We start from the raw sequence: 20,529 nt of genomic DNA on the forward strand, positions 1-20,529 counted from the left end.
CACTGAAATATTAATAATGCTTTATCTCTGGATTGTGGGCTTATGAATGATTTTTGTTTTCTTTGTACTTCTCTGGCATTTTCCAAACTTTCTACTCAGCGTACACATTAATTTTATGACCAGAAAAATAAATATATTTTTACGATACAACATGAGAGGTGTATGGTGTGGTTGAGGCCCAGAGGAAGCAGGGATTCACTCACCTGGGAAGAAGAGGGGAGAGCAGGGGCCCCACCTGGTTTCCCTGGCTGTTAGCTGGTTTGCCCTTCCATTCTCCTCCTCCCTGCTGCCAAAACGATCTTTGTAAGGGCAGACTTGGTGGCACTGGCCAGAGGCTGCCCAAGGCCTAGGGGAAAATCCCAACAGCTTGATCAGGTATGTCTACCACACTGGACACTGGGGAAGTTTCCAGCTCTCTAAGGAGGACAAGCTAAAAGTGCCTCATCTACCATCTAGGCAGATGCCAGAGCAGGATGCTGCCTTCGGGTGATGAGCTGGCCCATGCTTGGTGTACAGAGCAGTGTTACCAGCTCAAGTAAGTTTTTCGGACACTCACACAGTATGGTAGAAACTCTTTTATTTCTTTCCCGTGAGAAAGGGTGCTCACAGGAACAAGCTGCAAGTGAGTGCAGAATATGGAAGCCCATAGGCTCCTTTTATATTAGTCCCTAACCCAAAGGAGTCCCCCTCCCCCGCACCCCCACCGTTCACCATTGGGTGGCTCCTTAGGACTTTCAAGCTAGTCTCAGAAAGTAGCAAAGTAACAGCTGAGCTTTCTACACTATATTATCATAATTACTCATTTAGTTTTCAACCAATCACAGATTAAGGTAGGTTGAATACTTAATTTGCATATCCAACTGACCTTATTTGGAGGGGATCAAGTGAATAAGCTTGATGCCCTAAGCACCTATTTCGTTCTAGTAAACTCAATCCATCATATACTGACGTAATTGGGGTGAATGTGGGCCAGGTTAGGAGGTGGAGAGTTAAACAAAGGGGTTTCCATACTTCTTTGACTGGGACGGATCCACCCCTTACATTGGGTGCCTCCTTTGTCCTTTTCCCCAGAAGTGAATACACACTGGATCCTAAGAAAAGTTAAGGTTTTCTTTTTTACTGAAAAGAAGAATCAAGTGATTTTTGCAGAGTCCTCCAAAATGGGTGCTGTGTCCCAACCCACCTGCTTCACGGCCTCCCCTTGGCCACGGCCTGGGCCTTCCCGAGTGGGGACTGGGGGTGTACCCGGCCCTCCCTGGTCCCTGGAAACCCCACTCCTCACACCACATAAGTTATCAAATCCTGCACTCTTCCTGAGTTCTGGTTGGGAAAGGCCCCGGGAAAGGGGCAGAAGAGAGAGCGGGAGGCAGGATTTGGGGGGCAGAGGCGGGAGTGGGAGGGTGAGGCCTCTGAGGCGGCCATGTTTGCAGAGACCTGAATAAGCGGCGCAGAGTCCAGCAGGCCTGTGACGCCCAGGGAGGGGGACGACAGCTCAACGTACCCTCAAGCCCTCCGCAGGCCGGGAGCTCCCGGGAACAGAAAAGCTCTGCAACAGCCCGCGCGGCGCCGGAGCCCCGGGAGCTGCCCGCCTGGAACCGCGCCGCCATGGACGGCCCGGCGGTCTTCCCGCCAAACCCACTTGCAATCAGAAAGCGTTTCCGCCTCGCGCGTGCGCCGGGACATGGCCAATCGAGGGCAGGCGAACCGTCCTCGGCCCCGCCCGTCGGGGCCGCGGACCAATGGGCGCACGGGTGGCAGAGGGCCAAAAGGCGGCGCGCGCGCAGTGGGCGTTAGGAGTTGGGCGCGCGGCTGCAACCGTTGAGGGAGAAGAGCGGCGGCGGCGGGTGAGCAGCGGCGGCGGAGCAGCTTACTATGGTGAGGCCCCCCCGGAGGCGGCATGTGTGGCGGAGGCTGGGCCCAAGGGGCGGTGGAGGGGCCGGGGTGACCTGGGCGGGCCCGTTGGGAGCGGGGCTGGAGGGGGCGTCCGGAAGCTGGGTGGACGCACGTGGATGGGCGCGGGGTCCGCGAGCTCGAGGGCGGTAGTGACTCCGGAGAAGTCCCGGGAATCTGTGCCCTGAAGAGCTGGGGCGGGAACCGAGCTGTTGGGGAAGGATTTGTAACCGGGGTGACGCACGTGGGCCCCCAGGTGTGGGTGGTCATGGGGTGGGGGCAGGGCGGGCCTCGGGCACCCCCCCAAACACACCCCCACCATGAGAAATGACTGGAGACCCCACTGTCCATGTGGGTTCCCGGCTCCATGTTAGTCGAATTGGAAACTTTTTAAAAAATTTTCAAAGCACTCTTCACTAATGCAACTTGCTTTTTTATTGGGTGGGACACGGAGAAGCAGATAAGGATTTAAAACTTAAAGAAGAAAAAAATAGGCTTTATTGCTTTAAATTTGGTCGTCTTAATTTTCTTTGGCTTATCCTTAAATTGTGTAAAACTTTGTCCTGAAGACATGAAGATACATATATTTGAGACTGACCCATAAGGAATTTTTTTTTCAGGACCACCATAAATGGATATCTCAGGTTAATTATAAGGCATATTTAAATAAAGTATCCATGTAGTCACTGTAAAATGTGTTTCCGTAGTAAGTTTCATAAACCAATTCAAAATTGAGGCTACAAGGAAAAGAAATTTACATATTCAGAAAGCAAAGTTCTTAAATTCTAAGTATTCAACACTAACTTAGATATCATTCAGTCAGCTGTCAAAACTGCGAATGTTCTCAAAATATCAAGCAGAAAGTTCTTACAAATATCTGCATTGCTGTAAGTCATACTGGAAATTAAAGCTGTGGGGTTAAAAAACAGTGATCACGACTGTGCTTAAAGATGACACATATCTGAAAATGGGACATCCAAAATTAGGATATATCCAACAGTTTGTCGGTCGTTCTTTGGCGTACCGTGAAAAAGAAAAAAAAGGTTCCTAATTCAGCTCGTCACTCAAACATGTGCTGGGTCTTTTCCTGGAGACGACAGAACTGCAGCTTTTTTCACAAAACTCAAGGGTAGAGATTTAATAAACTTAGTAATTTTTATTGCCCCATCAAAGACAGTCTGAAATGAAACTAACTAAAACAAGACTGAGTAAATAGGATTGAAGAATCCAGAGGTCATGTGCAATTTGGGGCCATGGACTTGATGTGTGCTGAGACGCCAGCAGTTTTGCCCACCTTTGCTTTTGCACAGCCAGTGCAAATGCCAACAGTGCAAAGGGCTCTAGATGTTGTAATGGTAGTGTGAAATTGGTTTTCTCCCCATGTGCCCCTATAAAGGTCTTCTGCGCCTCAGGGGATTAAGAATGCCGCTGAATTCTTTGAGGACTGTTGCTGGAAAGGGAGTAGGTAGAAAGAATGGTGGAACCAACAGCACTCCTGTTAATCCTAAAAACACCTAGGGCTCTAACTGAGACTCTGTAAAAGTTTCATGCACTAAGTTTACTTTCCTAAAACCTAAAACCTCCATTGGATTCCTAGGCCAGATAAGTCCTGAAACCCAGAGGGCCAGCCTCTCCAAGAGCATCAACCAGTTCTATCCCCCTATCCCATATTATCGACAGTCCTTTCCAACCCGAAAAGGTTAGAATGGGCATAGCCTAAATACCCTTAAGGATTTGGGAAAAGATCAAAGGAGAAGGAGGAATTGTAACAGAGAGGATAGGATTTAACAAATGACCATGACTGCTGAATCATTATGTTGATATTTCTTTTGGCCTCCAGTGTTTTGGAGCCACTAGAAGCGAAAACTAGAAACTGTGGTGGAATGTTAGCCCATGCCAAACTGTGACATCTGTTCAGTAGCTGATTCTTGAAGTGTACTTTGAAAATTATTGCTTTTTATTTCTTTTCCTTTTTTACTTTTTGTATATGTTATATTTCACAATAAAAATGTTAAAAACAAACAAAAAAGAATGAGTCGTGGAAAGGAAGAGGCACAGCTTTACTGTCAGGGAAAGGAAGAAGAGCATGGAGGTCTGTTTGCACATTGGGTGGCACCAAGTTGTAGCTTTTGGGTAAGTGGGGTAAAAGGTAAAATCTGCCAGGAATAGAAAGAGAGGAATTGGTCCGAACCTTGAAAAGAATAGAGGAAGTTGCAAATAATTTTCTTTTGAGAAAAGAGGTAAAAGGTTAGAATCCAAGGGAGTTTGGCAAGGATGAATTTATAGTGGCTTTCTGTTGCAAGATAGTGATAGTCCTGACTGATGACTTGGATTGTTTCATTGATCATCGGGGGTGGGGTGGGGTGGGGGGGTAGAAGTGGCTTTACAGACCACTCAGTTTCCCACCTCTGTTTTGCAAATGAAGAAATTGGGCTCGAATCCCCCAGGTTACAGAGCTAGTTAATGGTTGTACAGGTGAGTAGAATGCCAAATCAGGCATCCTGTGAAATAGTGTATTTAATTAAAGCAAAACAAGTAATATGGATTTGAAAATAGTGTGGTTGAATGAGTTCCAAAGGACTTTTCAAGGAGCTTTGATGAATTCCCCCTCCTCAGGATTGGAGAAGTTTGGGCTGGAATAGAATGGGTCCCTTTTGGAAGATGTGAGGGGACCATGGCACTTACTAATCTCGCATGCCCTTGCCAACAGGTGCTGCTTATATCAGAGGAGCCAGGTCACCACATTCTTGGGATCATACAAAAGAATGTTAGAGTGGGTACAGGATCTCAAATTTTATTTGCTCTTTCCTATGTATTTCTGAGGAAGACTTGTCTAAAGTCAAACAAATGAGTAGTTAGACATGTGGCACGGAAGAGATGGTACATTCAAAATAGGTACTTTAAGACTCTGAAAACATGATTTATAAAGCTTTGGGCAGGTATCTGCAAAGGACAGGACAGTATCCCAGTCCTTGTGATGTCTGGGAGCCCTCCATGTGTGCAGGCTGACGGGTCAGGGGAAGGAACAGTCAAGGCTGGGTTTGCGGGTAGTTGGAGGAAGAGGCTGTGGTCTTGTTAAAGGGACTCGGCCAGCTCCCAGCACGAAGGGAGGCAGGGCCAAGCACGCGGAGCATGTTCTCCTGCTGGGGCTGCCATTGGCCAGCCCTGTCAGAACCCAGAGGACAGGGAAGCCTTTGGGGTGGTGGACCTAGGTTGGCCCGCCAGGTGTAGGAAAATGGGAAGTGGACCTAGAGGGCAGGCAAAGGACCCACACAGCGATCAGCTGGACATGAACCCGGGGAACTATGCTTAGTCCACTTTTTCTTTCCCCATCCTATTCCCTGATTTTTTCATCAGGACACAACAAAAATGTTTGTGTCTTTCAAGAATTAATGTGACAGCAGGCATAATGTGGACATAATTGTTCACATTCCTTGCCTTCCAAGTTTTAAAATAATCCAATTCTTGTGTGGTGGCAAACATCTAGATTCTGGGAATAATTCTGGTACTTAGCTAGTTTGGACTAGAGCAGGTCTCTTCATGGGGATAGTCACATGAACCTCACTGGAAATAAGTGTGAGAAAAGTCTAGACATGCTGAAGCATTACAGAATGTTAACTTAAAGTCTGGAAGTGCCTGGTGATGAACAGCCTTCCCTCTCTGTTGTGCCCCTAGCGCGAGTGCATCTCCATCCACGTCGGGCAGGCAGGCGTCCAGATTGGCAATGCCTGCTGGGAGCTGTACTGCCTCGAACATGGGATCCAGCCCGACGGCCAGATGCCAAGCGACAAGACCATCGGTGGAGGGGACGACTCCTTCAACACGTTCTTCAGTGAGACCGGAGCAGGCAAGCACGTACCAAGGGCAGTCTTCGTGGACCTGGAGCCCACTGTGGTGGGTAGGTGTTCGGGCCCTGGCAGCGCCTTCCTGGGATGGGGGAAGACCCCTAACAGGGCCTCACGCATGCCCCCTGAACCCCTCTGCAGACAGGGCAGGACTTAGAAGCCTAGTGATTTTAGGTGAGAAACGCAAACGTTAGTGGTTGAGGAGCCTGTGGGAAGCAGTCTCCTAATTTAGGAAACCTGACCCACTGAGGGCGGGCTGCTCTGGCAGCAGTAGGGTGGGCTGGCAAAGGATCCACTTGGGCTCTTTTCATGGCGCCCATCGGAGGCAGTGGTGGCTACCCCTATCCTTCATGCTGTGCACAGTCTCGAGCAACTGTTCTGACCTGCGTCACGAAAACAAGGTAGGTGTAGCGCGTCCCTTTGATTCTTCCAGATTAGGTGCCAAATTAAGGCATCCAGGGAAAGATAGCTTGGTTCAAGACTGATCAAATTCAAGGTTTCTTTCTCAGCTGGAAAGGCACATGGCAACGTTTGCTAACTTACTCCCCAAGATTCTTTAATGGCTTCCTTGGGACTCTGTTCTGGTGGCTCTAAAGCTTTTTCCAAAATGGTTCCCTTTTAAGGGCTCCCTGTTTCCAACATAGCTGCTGAGAGCACTTTTCAGTGGCTGCCCAGGAGGGACAGGATATCACTTTATGGCCCGTAAGTCCCAGGCCACACACAGTGCTGAGGGGACTGCCCGGCAGAGTCATGGGTGATTGTCTGGTGCTTAGGGTTTCTTTTTTCAGGCCCTTTGATGTAGCTCTGAGTATGAAAGAAAGTGTAGAATGACCTGTGTGTGCACGTGCGGGCTTGCTCTCCCTTCCTTGGGGACTGGTTCTGCTGGCATTTTCCTGCAAGTTGACTTTTCCTTCCCAAAGCCTTAAACGGCATCGTGGTTCATGTATTTGACTCCCATGTTTTCTATGAGGTCTTTACATTCTGATCCTACAAGGACCGGATCGGCTTTGTAGAGCTGAGTGGCACCCCAGTGTGTGGGTCCTGGTGCGTGTGGCAAGCCTGCAGGGCTCACGGGCTACTCTGTGTCTGCAGACGAAGTGCGCACGGGGACCTATAGGCAGCTCTTCCACCCGGAGCAACTGATCACCGGGAAGGAAGATGCCGCCAATAACTATGCCAGAGGCCATTACACCATCGGCAAGGAGATCGTCGACCTGGTCCTGGACCGGATCCGCAAACTGGTGAGAAGTGCCGAGAGGGCGTTGTGCAGAAATGGTAGTGGACGGGCGGTGGGCCTTCATTTGCCATCAGGAGGGCATTAGGGCAAAACCTGGGCCAGAATCATGAGTTCAGGTGGGTTGCCGAGGTGTGTGTTGAAACATATCCATGTACCTCTCATATCCCTCCTGTTTGGTGCTGAGTGTGCTGCACGCTCGCCGTGGGAGGCCCGGACCTGCATGTATGTGCCGAGCAGAGTAGGACAGGCCCTGGCTCACTATCAGACAGGGTTGTGGCTCCTGTGGGCAGCGACTCACGCGCTTCTGTCTCTGCAGGCAGATCTGTGTACGGGACTGCAGGGCTTCCTCATCTTCCACAGCTTCGGGGGCGGCACCGGCTCCGGCTTTGCGTCCCTGCTCATGGAGCGGCTCTCGGTGGACTACGGCAAGAAGTCCAAGCTAGAATTTGCCATCTACCCGGCGCCCCAGGTCTCCACAGCTGTGGTGGAGCCCTACAACTCCATCCTGACCACCCACACGACCCTGGAGCATTCCGACTGTGCCTTCATGGTGGACAATGAGGCCATCTATGACATCTGCCGGCGCAACCTCGACATCGAGCGGCCCACCTACACCAACCTCAACCGTCTGATCGGGCAGATCGTGTCCTCCATCACTGCCTCCCTGCGCTTCGACGGGGCCCTCAATGTGGACCTGACGGAGTTCCAGACCAACCTGGTCCCATACCCCCGCATCCACTTTCCCCTGGCCACCTACGCGCCGGTCATTTCCGCCGAGAAGGCCTACCACGAGCAGTTGTCCGTGGCCGAGATCACCAACGCCTGCTTCGAGCCGGCCAATCAGATGGTCAAGTGCGACCCTCGCCACGGGAAGTACATGGCCTGCTGCATGCTGTACCGGGGGGACGTGGTCCCGAAGGACGTCAACGCAGCCATCGCCACCATCAAGACTAAGCGCACCATCCAGTTTGTGGATTGGTGCCCGACCGGGTTCAAGGTAGGAGTGTGGAGGAGCCTTGCTGTGCTTGGGAGGGCGCGGGACACCTGCATAATCATGCCGGCCCCCAAGGCCAAGGCCTTGGGGAGAAGTCTGCCCCATCCTCTCAGGTTCCTGGTCATACATGAGTGAGCCAGAAGTGATCACTTATCCAAGTTTGTATTCTGAGTTTCCTTCCTGAATCATCACAGTGTATATATGTCTGTGGTGAGCATTTAATTGCAGAAAATAGGAAGTATTCTGAAAAGAATTTTTTTTGCAATGTACTTTGAAATTTATTGATTTTTTGCTTGTGTATTATTCTTCTCATTAAAGAAAAGAAGAGGAGGGTATAATAGAGAAGATAGGATTGAAATAAGTAATATGACTGCTGAATCAACACATTGATATTTCTTTTGGTCTCCCCTCTCCAAGTGTATGGGTTGGGTCTATACCCCTGGCCCAAGGATTCTTGACTTCAGACCTTAGTTTCCGTTGTTCTGCCTCTGAAGTTATTTTCCTTCATTTTGTCGTTTTTCTCTCCCTTTTACTCCAGAGTGGCAGTCGTTCCATTTATACAGATCCCGCAGCACTCTTGTTGATTTCCTGTGAAATATGCTGGGATCATGCTCATTACACAAAAAGACTTTCCACAAATCCTTCCTGGATAACTCCATCCCTAATCCTGGCTTTTTCTGAAATGTCTGACCGGTTCCATGTTTCATTAAATTCTCACGTGGGACACTATTCTCTGGGGCCTCTCTTTCTGGAGGCCCACACTTTTCCAAAACACCAATTTCTGTGTTCTTTGTACCCAAGATTTCAGTTCTCAACTTATCTCTTTTTCTCTCACATTTAACTATAAGCTGCAAGGAGAAGCCAGACTGCATTTTCCACATTTAGTTTGGGAATTTCTTCTGCTAAACATCCAAGTTTATCACTCTCAAGTTCTGCCTTCCATCTACAAAGAATGCCTTTCTTCCAGTTTATAATGATACATTCATCATTTCTGTATAAAGCCACATCAGAGGTATCTTTAGAGTCCACATTTCTACCAACAGTCTGTTCAGAGTATTCTAGGCCTTCTCTATCAAGTGAATCACAGTTCACCCCGAATCTTCCCCTTATCCATTTAAAATCTGTTCCAACCTTTTTTACTATTTGCAAACATAGCAGCACCCCATTTCTCTGGTTCCAACATCTGTTCTAGTTTGCAAGCTGTCAGGATGTGATATACCAAAAGTGGTATGGCTTTCAGAAAGAGGAATTTATTAATTTGAAAGTTTATAGTTCTAAGGCCATGGAAATGTCCAAATTAAGGCAAGTCTATAAACAATGTCCAAATTAAGGCATCCAGGGAAAGATAGCTTGGTTCAAGACTAATCAAATTCAGGGTTTCTTTCTCAGCTGGAAAGGCACATGGCAACGTTTGCTAACTTACTCCCCAAGATTCTTTAATGGCTTCCTTGGGACTCTGTTCTGGTGGCTCTAAAGCTTTTTCCAAAATGGTTCCCTTTTAAAGGGCTCCAGTAAGCAACCCCACCTTGAATGGGTGGAGATATGTCTCCATGGAAACCATCTAATTAAAAGTTGCCACCCACACTTGGGTGAGTCTTATCTCTGTGGAAACAATAAAAATGATTCTACCCAGCAATAGTGAATGAAGATTAAAGGTCATGGCTTTCCTGGGGTACATAATAACTTCAAACCAGCACAACCATTCTTGCAGATGCTGACATTCAAGGCTCCTGAGCCCAGGCAGTTTCCTTTAGGTATACAGAAGCTGGCATTGTCTGGGGTATTGACTAAGATTTCTGCAGGCAGCTTGTACCAAAAAGCAGATAGTCCCCACATGCTCACAGTTGCTGAAAGTTATATACACTGACCGTCTCAGGGTGTCAGAGACCAAAAGTCTTGCTTCCTCTGGTGGATGGTAGTGTTCTGGCAAGCTGACAGGCCTCAGAGTGCCTTGGTTTTTTCATTACATGGCGGTGTCCTCTCTTTTCTCTTCTGGGTTCCTGCTGACTTCTGGCCTCTCTCTGAAGGGATTTTTATTCTTTTTTGGGTAAAATTGGTATAGGAAATGTAGGTTGAACATAACCATGATGGAATTTTCAGGATGGTTTTGTGATTTGTGTGGATAGTGGATATATTTGAAATTGGGATGTTCCACAAACTGCTCTCACCAAATCTTACTTTCGTTCCATTGTTAGAAAACATCCTGTATAATTTTAGATCACATAAAAACTATCACAATCGTCTCGTGAAGAAAACGGAACATCTCTGTTTCTCCTTGGTTAGCTCCTCATCCTGGCCTGTGTCTGTTTCAGACACAGCATTTTTCTGAACCTTCATGTGACGCATGATGCATCCTTCCTGTGGCTTCCAGCTCTGGGAGCCCTTGATTCCTAAACCCAGTCCATTCTCCTTTTCTTGGCCCTCTGATTCCTTGTGCCAGGCTATTCACACCACCTGGTCAGGTTCAGACCCTTCGTTTGTGCTCTGGTCATGAGAATGATTCCTAACTTGTATCTCCTTGGTTGTCTTGCATAAGCCCATGCCTGTGGGGACAAGGGGGTGGGGGTGGGGTTGGGATGAGCTTCCCTTATCCCAGTTGTGTTCTCTGAATCTGTCTCAGCTAAACAGTTCCAGCTACAAAATTCATCATCATCTTGTAGAAGCATGGGGGGAAATAATCTCTAAGAAACACAAAGCAGTCCATTCCAGAGGGCAGACAGTCCCTTCCCTTGAACTCGTATGACATGTCAGTTACTTGGGACCCAGAGTCTTCAGGCAGCTTGGAAGCGAGCCAGGGTGGCTGAATCCGGCTTCTCTTTCCTGGCTATTTCCTTGTCTTTGGAGACCATTGCCCGGCTCTGGCAGCCTGCCTGGCCCAAAGAAGGGAACAGTGAAGGTGTGTGGGCGAACCGAGTTTCTCCCTGGTGGCCACACGGCACTTTCAGCCTGTCTTCTGTGTGAGTAAAAGCAGCTGCCACTTCCAAGAGCCGATTTGACTTCCCTGTCGTCTCCCCTTCTCCCACAGGTGGGCATTAACTACCAGCCCCCCACCGTGGTCCCCGGGGGGGACTTGGCCAAGGTGCAGCGGGCCGTGTGCATGCTGAGCAACACCACGGCCATCGCCGAGGCCTGGGCGCGCCTCGACCACAAGTTCGACCTCATGTACGCCAAGCGTGCCTTCGTGCACTGGTACGTGGGGGAAGGCATGGAGGAGGGGGAGTTCTCGGAGGCCCGGGAGGATCTGGCTGCCCTGGAGAAGGATTATGAGGAGGTAGGCGTGGATTCCGTGGAGGCCGAGGCTGAAGAAGGGGAGGAGTACTAAGTGAGCCGGAGGCATCCTTTTCTTCCATCCCCTTCATCCCACACCTTTCCAGCCACTCCTGTCACGGCTGCTTTCAAAAGCTGTTTACAATTAAAGTTGCTCTATTCTACCTGTCTGTCTTGATGCTGCACTGGGACATACCTGCCTTCTCTCCCACAGGGGCATGGACAAGGTCTCCATACCCATGCCAAGTGGAGGGAAGGCTGCTTGGGTTCCAGGGCTCTGCCCTCCGGGTGGGTGTGGGATACTGCCAACACCACCACCCCATTTGAAGAAGCCACGTCACATGACAAGATCCAGGAGAAATAGCTCAGCATTTCACATCTAAGGTTTCAAAATGGATTTACTAAATTCTAGGAAAACTGTTAGGTTTCTCAATCAGATTAGCCATTTTTGGCCTCCACGATGGGACATGCTTATGAAGGTATCACAAAAGCTTAGAACTGGGCCATTCAAACTGGAGGTCTATGGGTAGGCCTAGGTGTGTGTGTGGGGACTGTGGCAGAATAAAGAACTTGGCTGCCTTTGGCCAGGCTCTTGGGAGATATTCTCTAAATCTTTGAAATTTCCTATGATAGCAGGGTCTTGTCTAGGTACGCCAGAGTGGATTTGGGGGGGGGGGGGTTGGAACCAAATCGCATCAATGGGATCTCTCTAAGGAGAGGAGCAGGGCATGTGGGCATTGATGTCAACAATCATATAATGAGACCCCAGTAACAACCAGACACCTGAGGCCCAGAGAGCTGCCATGATCGACACATCTGGGCAAGAAGGGGGCGTGTTGTAGCCCCATGTGCAGAGGGCATGGGAACTTGGCCTTTGAGACCCGCTCCCCTGCCCCCCACATTGCCCTTACAGGTCTCTGCTCTTGGCTTCTCATTTGCATCCCTTTTGGCTACAAAAGCTGTAACTGTAGCTATGCTTTCCTGGGTTGTGCATGTGGTTCTGGCTTACTGCACCTGCTGGGGTGCTGGGAACTCCTGAACTCGTAGCCAGTTGATGAGGTGAGGGTGGCCCTGGAGACCCTTGAGCTCATGGCTAGAGTCTGGCCTAACTGCAGGTAATTATGTGGGAATTATGTGAGGGCTTTCCGGTGTCACAGCAGTCCTGAAGCCGGGCGTAGCCACAAAATTCCCAAAACGGTGGGTCAGATTTTTCCTGGGGAAAAACTACAGGTTTTAGTGAATTTTCCATGGCATGAATGACCCACAGATTAGAATCTCTGGGTTACAACAGAAGCAGTTCCTCTTTTGACCTGATTGTCCCAGGACTGTTTGAAAAACTGCTTTCTCCCCTCCACGGTGAAGCTGATACCACCACTGTACCTCAGCCCTCGCTGGGAGTCGCTGCACCTTTCAACTTAAGCAAAAGGTGAGTGCACCCAGGACCAGCACACAGCACCCCCAATTCTAAATTTTTTGGCCTCATTATAAATACCTATTTGCAATAAGATGAACTTTATTCAGAAGGTGAAAGAAAACATCTTGAACTGGACCATCAGGTTTTCAAAAAGGTTTATTTCCCCCGGAAGGAGATGACATATCCCCTCTCGTATGTGGATGGTGGGGCCCAGCAGTCAGTGTGAGGGCAGCCCCTGGACGATGTACCCTGTTTAGGTGCTGCCCCGAGTGGGGCCTTTCCCAGGCCCTCCACCCTTGGGCAGCTGGGTGGCACTGGGCTGGCGGGGCCTCCTCTGGCTTGATCCTTCCCGGCTGCTCCGCTCTGCCAGAACTGGGGCTCTGCCGACAGCAGCGCTGCCCTTATTTCTCCCTGGGGAAACAATACATCATTAGGAGCCCGGCATACCCCGGTCAGCATGCCTGCGCCACCTGCACTCCCTGAGCAACGTTTAGAGTGCATTTCTGTCCAGTACATTTTCAGCCAGGGACCTTACATCTGCGTGGAGTCTTGCAGCTCAGGGCTGCCTCAAGTCAGTCATCCAGCAGAAGCCCTTGGAAAGGACAGCAGTGCAAGCAGAGAAAATCTTGAAGGAGCAAAAGCCATGGGCCAATTCAGCTAACAGTTCAACTCATTTACTCTTGCCCTAGAAAGACTTCACCTGCCTGTCATTACTGTACCAAAAGAGGAAGGGTCCACCGGAGGGGCTGCACGGGACCCTCTGGCACTCAGCCACCCACCTCCCCACCTCCCCTGGTGCTCGTACCTCCTTGGGAACAGTCCACCTGAATTAGCTGACTGAGCTGCACTGGATACACTCATGATGAAGGAGGAAGTACAATGGTTATCGCCAATTTAAGTCAGATTTTTGGTTCTGCTTTTGGAAGCTCTTTTGCACACACTTTTTCCTATCAAACTCTTCAGGTACTCTTGGCCATCTTTTGTCATATGAAGAGTCTGTTAGGATATTCTGTGATCAGTGATCTCTCCTAAGTTCCATTCTGTTAATAATTAGAAATCAACAACTCTATAATTATTTTAAGTTTGAACATTATGACTACCCAATTCTCTTAAAATTAATTTCAAAATTCAAATAGTTTTCAGTTATTTCTGTCCTCCATGCTCTACTATCAAGACTACATAGGCGTAGTGTGGGTTGTTCAGCTCTGCCTGGGGCTCCACAAGTTTTATGGGCTGCACTCTGCTCATAGGCACGCTCTCTAATTTGGAGCAATGCCCAAATTAAAGCCCATTTCACAGGAAGACATCTTTGGCTCCACACTCTAGGCACTTTATAAAGTGTCTAGGAAAATCAGTGGCTCTAGTTCTTTTGCAAGTAAGAAATCACATTTGGGCCTCAGAATATTTGCAAATGTACACAGCTCTACAGGGTTCCGTGATCAGTTCCTGGAGAGGCTTGAACACCTGGCATTTTCCCTCTGAATACTAGGTGGTCACAACTCAGATAAATATCACTGGCTCAGCTATACCTGAGTTGTGACTTGCTTACTTTAACTCTCCTCCTCTTTGCCACGCCCTTTGGGCTGCTGTGAACAGCCAGGAAGACCTGTCATCTTCCTTGGGCCACTGTGGCTTCCCCGGTGTCAACCACATCCGCCAGACTGAGAGGGGAACAAAATCTGCCCAGTAGCAGGAATGCCTGCTTGGTCACAAGTCCCCTCCGCTCCCCCAGAGTGACCTCCTTAGGGATCTCCTCCACTCAGCTTTAACCAGAGCGTGTCCCCTACCCCGGTAATCCTCATCCCTCCACAGGCCTCTATCTCAAGTTTAGTCAAATAGCCTGCCCTGGCAACTTGTGCCTACCTGGGCAGGAGGATGCAACTAAGTGTCCTATAGGTCTGATAAGCCATTTCCATTTCACAATTTGTTACTGTCTTGAGCAAGAGGCGGCACTAGCTTTGAGGCACTGCAGACTCTGGTTCCTTCAGGATTTGAAACTCGCTCGCCACAGCCTCTAATACAGGTAAGTTCTTCACAGGATTCGTGCAGGGCTGTGATAGCCCTGAGGAGAATTTCTGGGAAGTCATTCTGGGGGAACTAGAGGCTCCTTGCTACCTGGTGGGGTGAGAGGGCTACAGAGGTCTACCGTGAGACCTGACAGCTCCTCCCCACCTTCCTGTCTTGATTTTCCCATGCCTCGCTTCTCTGGGCTTCATACTGAAGTATTCATTTGATTCAACTAAGAAACAGTGACGGCTATCCAGAGCCGAGGCGGGAGAGCAGACAGGACCTGTGGGGGGTGAAGGTGGGCTAAGCCAGCTGACCATGGCGAACAGAGACAAAGCAGAGAACGTTCCCGAAGTGTGGGGAACAAAGCGCCAGCATTCTGATCCTTACCAGCTGCTGGGGGGGTGCCGAGTCTGGCTCAAGCAACTGTCGAAACAGGGTAAGAAGTGGTAGTGGGAGATTGAGAAGAAACACAACTTAGAGTTTAAGACAAAGCATGAGCCAGGTAGTTCATTGCCTGACTAAACACAATAACCAAATAGAAACAGGAATATTTTCCCCGTTTTATATTTACTGCAAAGCCTTCATAACGAATTTCCATTACTTAAGATTTAAAACATTATGGCCTTAAGGCTGAAACCAACAACGTTTTTGAATGAGTTCAAATAAGCTTACTAATTCAGATGTTTTAACAGGCACCCCAGTAGCTTTCACACACACACATACTCCTCCAGCCGCCTATTATGATTACCCGTTACCCTGATGATCCAAGGAAAATGCTTACTTTACCAATATGACTCGAGTCCTCTTCTATCGGCTGGACACACGTGCCTCTAATGAGACTTTTCCTTGGTTCCTTAATATTGATTTGGAGTCTTCTTCTTTGAGCCCCACGTTGGGCGCCAAATGTTGCTTCCTATTGAAACGGAGCTCGAAGGATATTAAGGAATGATGAGAAAAAAAGAAAGGAAGAAAGAAAGAAAGACACAGACGGGCTCAGGGGGTCTGAAGCTTGAGTTTACCTCAGACAGACTTCAGACAACTTTATTCTCAACCAGATCCTTGTTATATACCACAGGATGTCAATAGATATGCAGGCATTTCCTGAGGGAGCAAGATTCTTATCTCACAGTGTTCCTCATACTTAACATAACTGTTTTGGGTAAACATTCTCTTCCTCCCAGACTGCTCTACATAACAATCTCCACAGTTTACCCCTGCCATCCCGAGGCCAGCAGCTTGCAACAAATTCTGTAGGTCTTGCTTTAAACTCTTGGCTTCTACAGGGGGGCAAGGACCCCGTCTCCTGTGGGCTTGCCACCAGCACCCCCATCGCAGGCTTGCACCCTCCCTGAGGCTGGGACGAGGAGGAAGGACGCAGAGGTCAGGGTAGGGCCCTGCAGCACTAAGCCCACCTCGGCCACTCCCCTCCCAGGGCCTGGGAGCCGAACGAGGCATTAAACTGGGGTGACTGTGGCTCACAGGCCAGGGTCCTCACCACCTCCTTATGTGTGTCAAAGACAGCCGCGACTGACTGGTGTTAAACACGGGCTGGCTTGTCAGAAAGTCAGGCTTACAATTTCGGCTTTAGGACCATAGGACCCAGCAGTCCTACTTCTCAGTGTGCGCCCAAAGGAATGGAGCAGCGGCTCGAACAGGTCCTCTGCACCAATGTCTGCAGCAGCGTTATTCCCAACACCTGGAAGGTGGGCACAGCCGAGGTCTGCCGACAGGGAGGGGATGAACAAATTGCTGTACGCACGCAGTGGAATGTTACTCAGCCGTAAGAAGGAACAGGGATGCACCTTGAAGACATAGCGTTGACTGAAATAAGCCAGATGCAAGAGGACAAACACTGTGTGATGCCACGTCGTGTTCTGGCCACAAAATTCCCCATTTTAGTCATTGTGAAATGCACAGTTCAGTGGTGGTAATGGCGTTCACGAGGTTGGCCTACCATCAAGAAAACCCTTCCCTCTCCCCAAACAGGAACTGTCCCCATTTAAGCACTGACTCCCCTTCCCCACCCCCACATTGGAACGATGTTTTTGTGTGGGGGTGTTCCCTGTACCTCCACCTCAGCTCTTCCTTGGTGTTGCTGGGAATGTTCCAGAACAGCCTGCCCCACAGAACAAGTGTGAGCCACACCTGTAATTTAAGTTTTCTAGTAGCCACACTCAAGGGAGAGGAGAGACTGGTAAAACTAAAAGAAGTAGTATATTTTAATTGTCCAGTTACCCAATATATTATCATCTCGAGATGTGACGGGTATGACATGTTACATAGTTTTCTCAGGGCCAATTCTCGGACATCTGCCATATATCTTACGTGCACAGCACATCTCGCTTCAGATCAGCCAGGTGTGGCTCGTGGCTCCAAAGTGGTCCCTATATCCCGAGTTTCCTCTTACACCTCACAGGTGGCCATCTCTTAAAAGCGCTTATAGCTTCTTTAATAACTTAGAGAACATTCAACTGGATTGAGTTTTCCCCAGACACCTTTGCCATGACAACCATCACCCCACTGTGCTTTTAGGTTCCTATCTCCCCTGTTATTGCCAGGCATGAGCGAGCTGACAGTCCTGCAGGCAAACCCACTGTGCTGCAGCTCAGTGTTCAGCCCCTGCTGCCTGTAAACTTTGTGGGTCTCCAGCTCCTGGTTTGTGGCCCAAAGCAACTCCACACACCCTGAGTTCTGTGAGAAACCTATGGCCAGTTAGCCCCAATGACCCCAACCCCAGTACTCATGCCAGGCCAAACCTGTTAGCTTCCATCACATCCCTCTGACAGCTCACGCATTTTCGCCAGCCCAGATCTGCCATTTACAGGGCAGCCAGGTCGGTGAACAGCTGCTGTGATACAATGGCCTGAGATCTCGGCTCTTGCCTGATGGGCTCTGCCTCTTGGCCGCAGCCCACTCCAGCGCACCCCTCTATAGGCCCTGATCCCTGCCAGGTTTCCTCAGACTCCCTTCTGCCCGCACTGGGCCTCTCTGGGATTATGCTCACCCAGGAGCCTCTGTGCCCTGTACCCCCCGGCACCCTGCTGTACAGCCCAGCAGAACCCGAGGCTGGAAGTCTGCTTCCTCATGCAGAAATTGTTTCTGTGGGACCAGCCCTCCATCTACTCCTGTCCTCACCCTCAGAACCCCTCTTCTGCTCAGGTGCTCCCTGTTCCTTCCATCTGTCTGCCTGTGCTCCTGTGCCACACCAAGGCAGCCCCGGCCCATCCCTACTCCACCTCCCTTCTCCCCCCACTTCAGGACATCCCTCCCCTAAAACCTGTGGGTACCCCCCTTGGCCCTGCTGACCCTCCTGGTCCCTCCTCTTTGCTGACACCCCAAACTCTAGTCCGTCACCAAGGCCTACCTACTTAACCCCCAACATACCTTTTAATTCTTTGCCCTCCTTTCACTACCGTAGGCCAGGCCTGGCTCCCACCCAAGGCTGGACACGTGCCTCTATTCACCAATGCCTCAGCTCGCCCCATTCCAGTTGGGGAGAGCCCCTTCAAGGGCCACAGGGTGACAACCCAATGTGCCAGCTGGCCTTCCCACCCTGCTTCACTTCTGTTGCTACAGCAAGGCTAGGACTATTGAGGTTCTAGAAGCTCCTGTGTGACTGGACAGGCTGCACTGGCCTCCCCCCATATGCCCGTCTCTATCACTATTGGTTTCTACAGCCATCCCTCTCTGTCTGGAAACTCACCCACGATGCCTCCTTTTTGTCTTGTAGCCAGTCCCAGCCCACCCTGCCCCAGGGTCTGAGCTATCCAAGGAGGCTCCTGTTCCACAGCTGGGGACACAAAGGGCCTACAGAGAAAGACCATGTACCCCCAATAGCAAGGTGGCTAATGTGGGGTCTTAGGAACAGTTCCTGGCTCGGGGACCCCCGTCTCACCCCACCTGCAAGGTGCCCCGAGCCCAGGACCCTGCAGGAACAGGGCCTCACGGTCTCTGAGTGATGATTATGTTGGCCTGGGAAGGTAGTAACATCTCCACTGCACCCTGTCTCGGTGACAGCCTCGAAAAGGCCATTGTGTGGTGCTTCTCAGGCCTAAGGCTGTGTTTGCCACAGCACACCAGCTGCCTCCTCCCTGGCCCTTGGCCTGCTGTCCTCTCACTGGGGTAGGGGCATTTCTGCAGAGCCAACTTGCCTCTAGGGGCTGTCCTGTCCCCTGACACCAGTCTGACCACGTGCTCTAAAAGCACTGCGGGATGCCTCTAAGGACTCTGAGCCATGAAATTGCACCCCCTGCCTCTACACTGGGCAGTCGGAGCCCAGAACAGGTTCCAACGAAAATGAAAGTGAGCACCAACCCCCAGAGATAAGTCAATAAATGCGACCTGTAAAAGGAGAGAACAGGCAGCAAGAGAACCGAAGGGAACCAGGGGGCCCTGGAGAGAGAGGCAAGTACGTGGCAGCTGGGCCGTGGAGCAGAACCGGAGAGGCCGTGGGCTGCGGGGCAGAGAAAAAGGAGGGCCTGGCAGGGGAACTACTATTCTTGGCAGAGAGAAAGGAGGCCTCTGGAAGTCGGAAAGAAACACAAAGACAGCAGACAGGGCACGCGTCAGTGAGGCGCCGGGCCTCTCGGGACAGGGGCAGAAACCCGGGGTCACTCACTCCCGCCCAGGGGCCTGGCTCACCTGCCACCCAAATGTCAACCCCTTCCTGGGATGCCTGTGGGGCCCCCAGGCTTCTGGACCAGGATACAGCCTGGACCCCCTTTGGTTCACTTGGGAGGTTCGGCTGTGATTCAGGGGATCCCCAATAGCCGTGGGGAGCAGAAGTGACTTGCATATTGAGGCCGAGACAGAGCAGGACCTAGTACCTTTATTCCCCAGTCGTCACCCCCAAAAGGGAAAGCCCTTTAAACTGGAGCCCAAAGCTCTCCCCTCAGGGCCCATGCCCTGGGAGCTCTGCAGGTGCAGGGGCAGCAGGAATAGAGGACCCAGACCAGGGGACTGCAGGGAGGAGCACCTCCTCGAGGACCAACATCATTCTGCTCCCGTGTTTTCGAAGGAGGGGTGGAAGGCGGAGATGGAGAGAAAGCTGGGGCAGCAAAAATCCCGGTGCGCCCCAGCCTCCTTGAGCTACCCTGGGGTCTCGTTGTGTCCCCAAGATCTGGAGGTGCCACCCCACCCCCTACTTACAGGGCAGCAGCCAAGCCGGGACCCTGGGACTGCTCGGGCCAATAAGACAGAGAGGTCCTGGCCATCCCCTGACGGAGCCGCCGGTGCCACCCCCAACCCCCTTCCGGACCCTGAAACCCGGCCGGGGTGCACCGAGCCCGGCTCTGACCTCGCATCTCTGGCATACTGGATGCGGGCATAGGCATGGCCGCGGGGTCTGGGGTCTCACTCGCCAGCCTCTGCCCGGCACACATGGACTTGAGCATCTGGAAGATGGCGAGGGGGGCCACATTCAGCTTCAGCAGGTCCACCAGGATCCTGGCGAGAACAAAAGCGCAGTGAGTCCTCCGCGCTCCGGGCAGGGCCTGCGCGCGCGGGGTGGGCGCGGCCACGGGGGCCTCCTCGCGCAAGACCCGGGGTCTACGCTGGGCACACCCCGCCACGGGGGCACGCCGGGGGCCGGGGAGAGCTGGGGCGCCCGAGGGACCCAGAAAGCGCGCGAACCCCCAACCGGGGCTCACTTGAACACGTCGGGTCGATGGCGCCGCCCGCAGCCTGCCCCAGCTCGTACAGCTCCATCTCCTCGGCGCTCAGCACCTTCTTCTGCCGCAGCGCCAGCTTTTGCAGGGCCGCCTCACCCGGGCCCGTCGCCGCCGACCGCTCGGCCCGCCCCGCCCGCAGCGCCCCCTGGCGGCCCGGGCTCAAGACGGTGCCGGCAGCCCGCGGCCCCGGCCACCCTGGCCGC

General features: G+C 51.2%; 1 protein-coding gene and 1 long non-coding RNA gene across 6 annotated transcripts; one reads left to right on the forward strand and one right to left on the reverse strand.

Annotated features, from left to right (window-relative positions):
* Window positions 1–1,745: 1,745 nt before the first annotated feature.
* Window positions 1,746–11,397, forward strand: LOC143683875 (tubulin alpha-3 chain). Of its 2 annotated transcripts, none has more exons than XM_077160309.1 (5): window positions 1,746–1,875; window positions 5,566–5,788; window positions 6,828–6,976; window positions 7,289–7,969; window positions 10,992–11,397. In XM_077160309.1, exons 1-5 carry the CDS (start codon window positions 1,873–1,875, stop codon window positions 11,286–11,288), a joined length of 1,353 nt encoding a protein of 450 aa, XP_077016424.1. In that variant the 5' UTR covers window positions 1,746–1,872; the 3' UTR covers window positions 11,289–11,397. The 2 variants fall into 2 exon arrangements, with proteins under 2 accessions (XP_077016424.1, XP_077016423.1); XM_077160308.1 differs by lacking the exon at window positions 1,746–1,875 and adding an exon at window positions 4,550–4,663.
* An 822-nt stretch (window positions 11,398–12,219) lies between these two features.
* LOC143683876 (uncharacterized) lies at window positions 12,220–20,449 on the reverse strand. Of its 4 annotated transcripts, none has more exons than XR_013175688.1 (5): window positions 20,306–20,449; window positions 19,954–20,102; window positions 14,511–16,459; window positions 13,453–13,643; window positions 12,220–13,058 (listed from the first exon to the last, which is right to left on the reverse strand). It is a non-coding gene; the product is annotated as an uncharacterized LOC143683876 (long non-coding RNA). The 4 variants fall into 4 exon arrangements; XR_013175689.1 differs by having other exon boundaries at window positions 12,223–13,058; window positions 15,439–16,459; XR_013175690.1 differs by lacking the exons at window positions 12,220–13,058; window positions 13,453–13,643 and having other exon boundaries at window positions 13,696–15,570; window positions 16,232–16,459.
* Window positions 20,450–20,529: the final 80 nt, after the last annotated feature.

Source organism: Tamandua tetradactyla, chromosome 5, assembly GCF_023851605.1.
Source record: "Tamandua tetradactyla isolate mTamTet1 chromosome 5, mTamTet1.pri, whole genome shotgun sequence".
Lineage (NCBI taxonomy): Eukaryota > Metazoa > Chordata > Mammalia > Pilosa > Myrmecophagidae > Tamandua > Tamandua tetradactyla.

What these genes read in the sequence shown, in the direction of transcription:
- LOC143683875 (XM_077160308.1), top strand. Translation starts at nt 4,565, where the DNA reads ATGGCACTTACTAATCTCGCATGCCCTTGCCAACAGGTGCTGCTTATA. An exon ending in TCATACAAAAGAATGTTAGA is followed by an intron (nt 4,664 to 5,565) that starts GTGGGTACAGGA and finishes TTGTGCCCCTAG; the next exon opens with CGCGAGTGCATCTCCATCCA. An exon ending in GGTGCCCGACCGGGTTCAAG is followed by an intron (nt 7,970 to 10,991) that starts GTAGGAGTGTGG and finishes CTTCTCCCACAG; the next exon opens with GTGGGCATTAACTACCAGCC.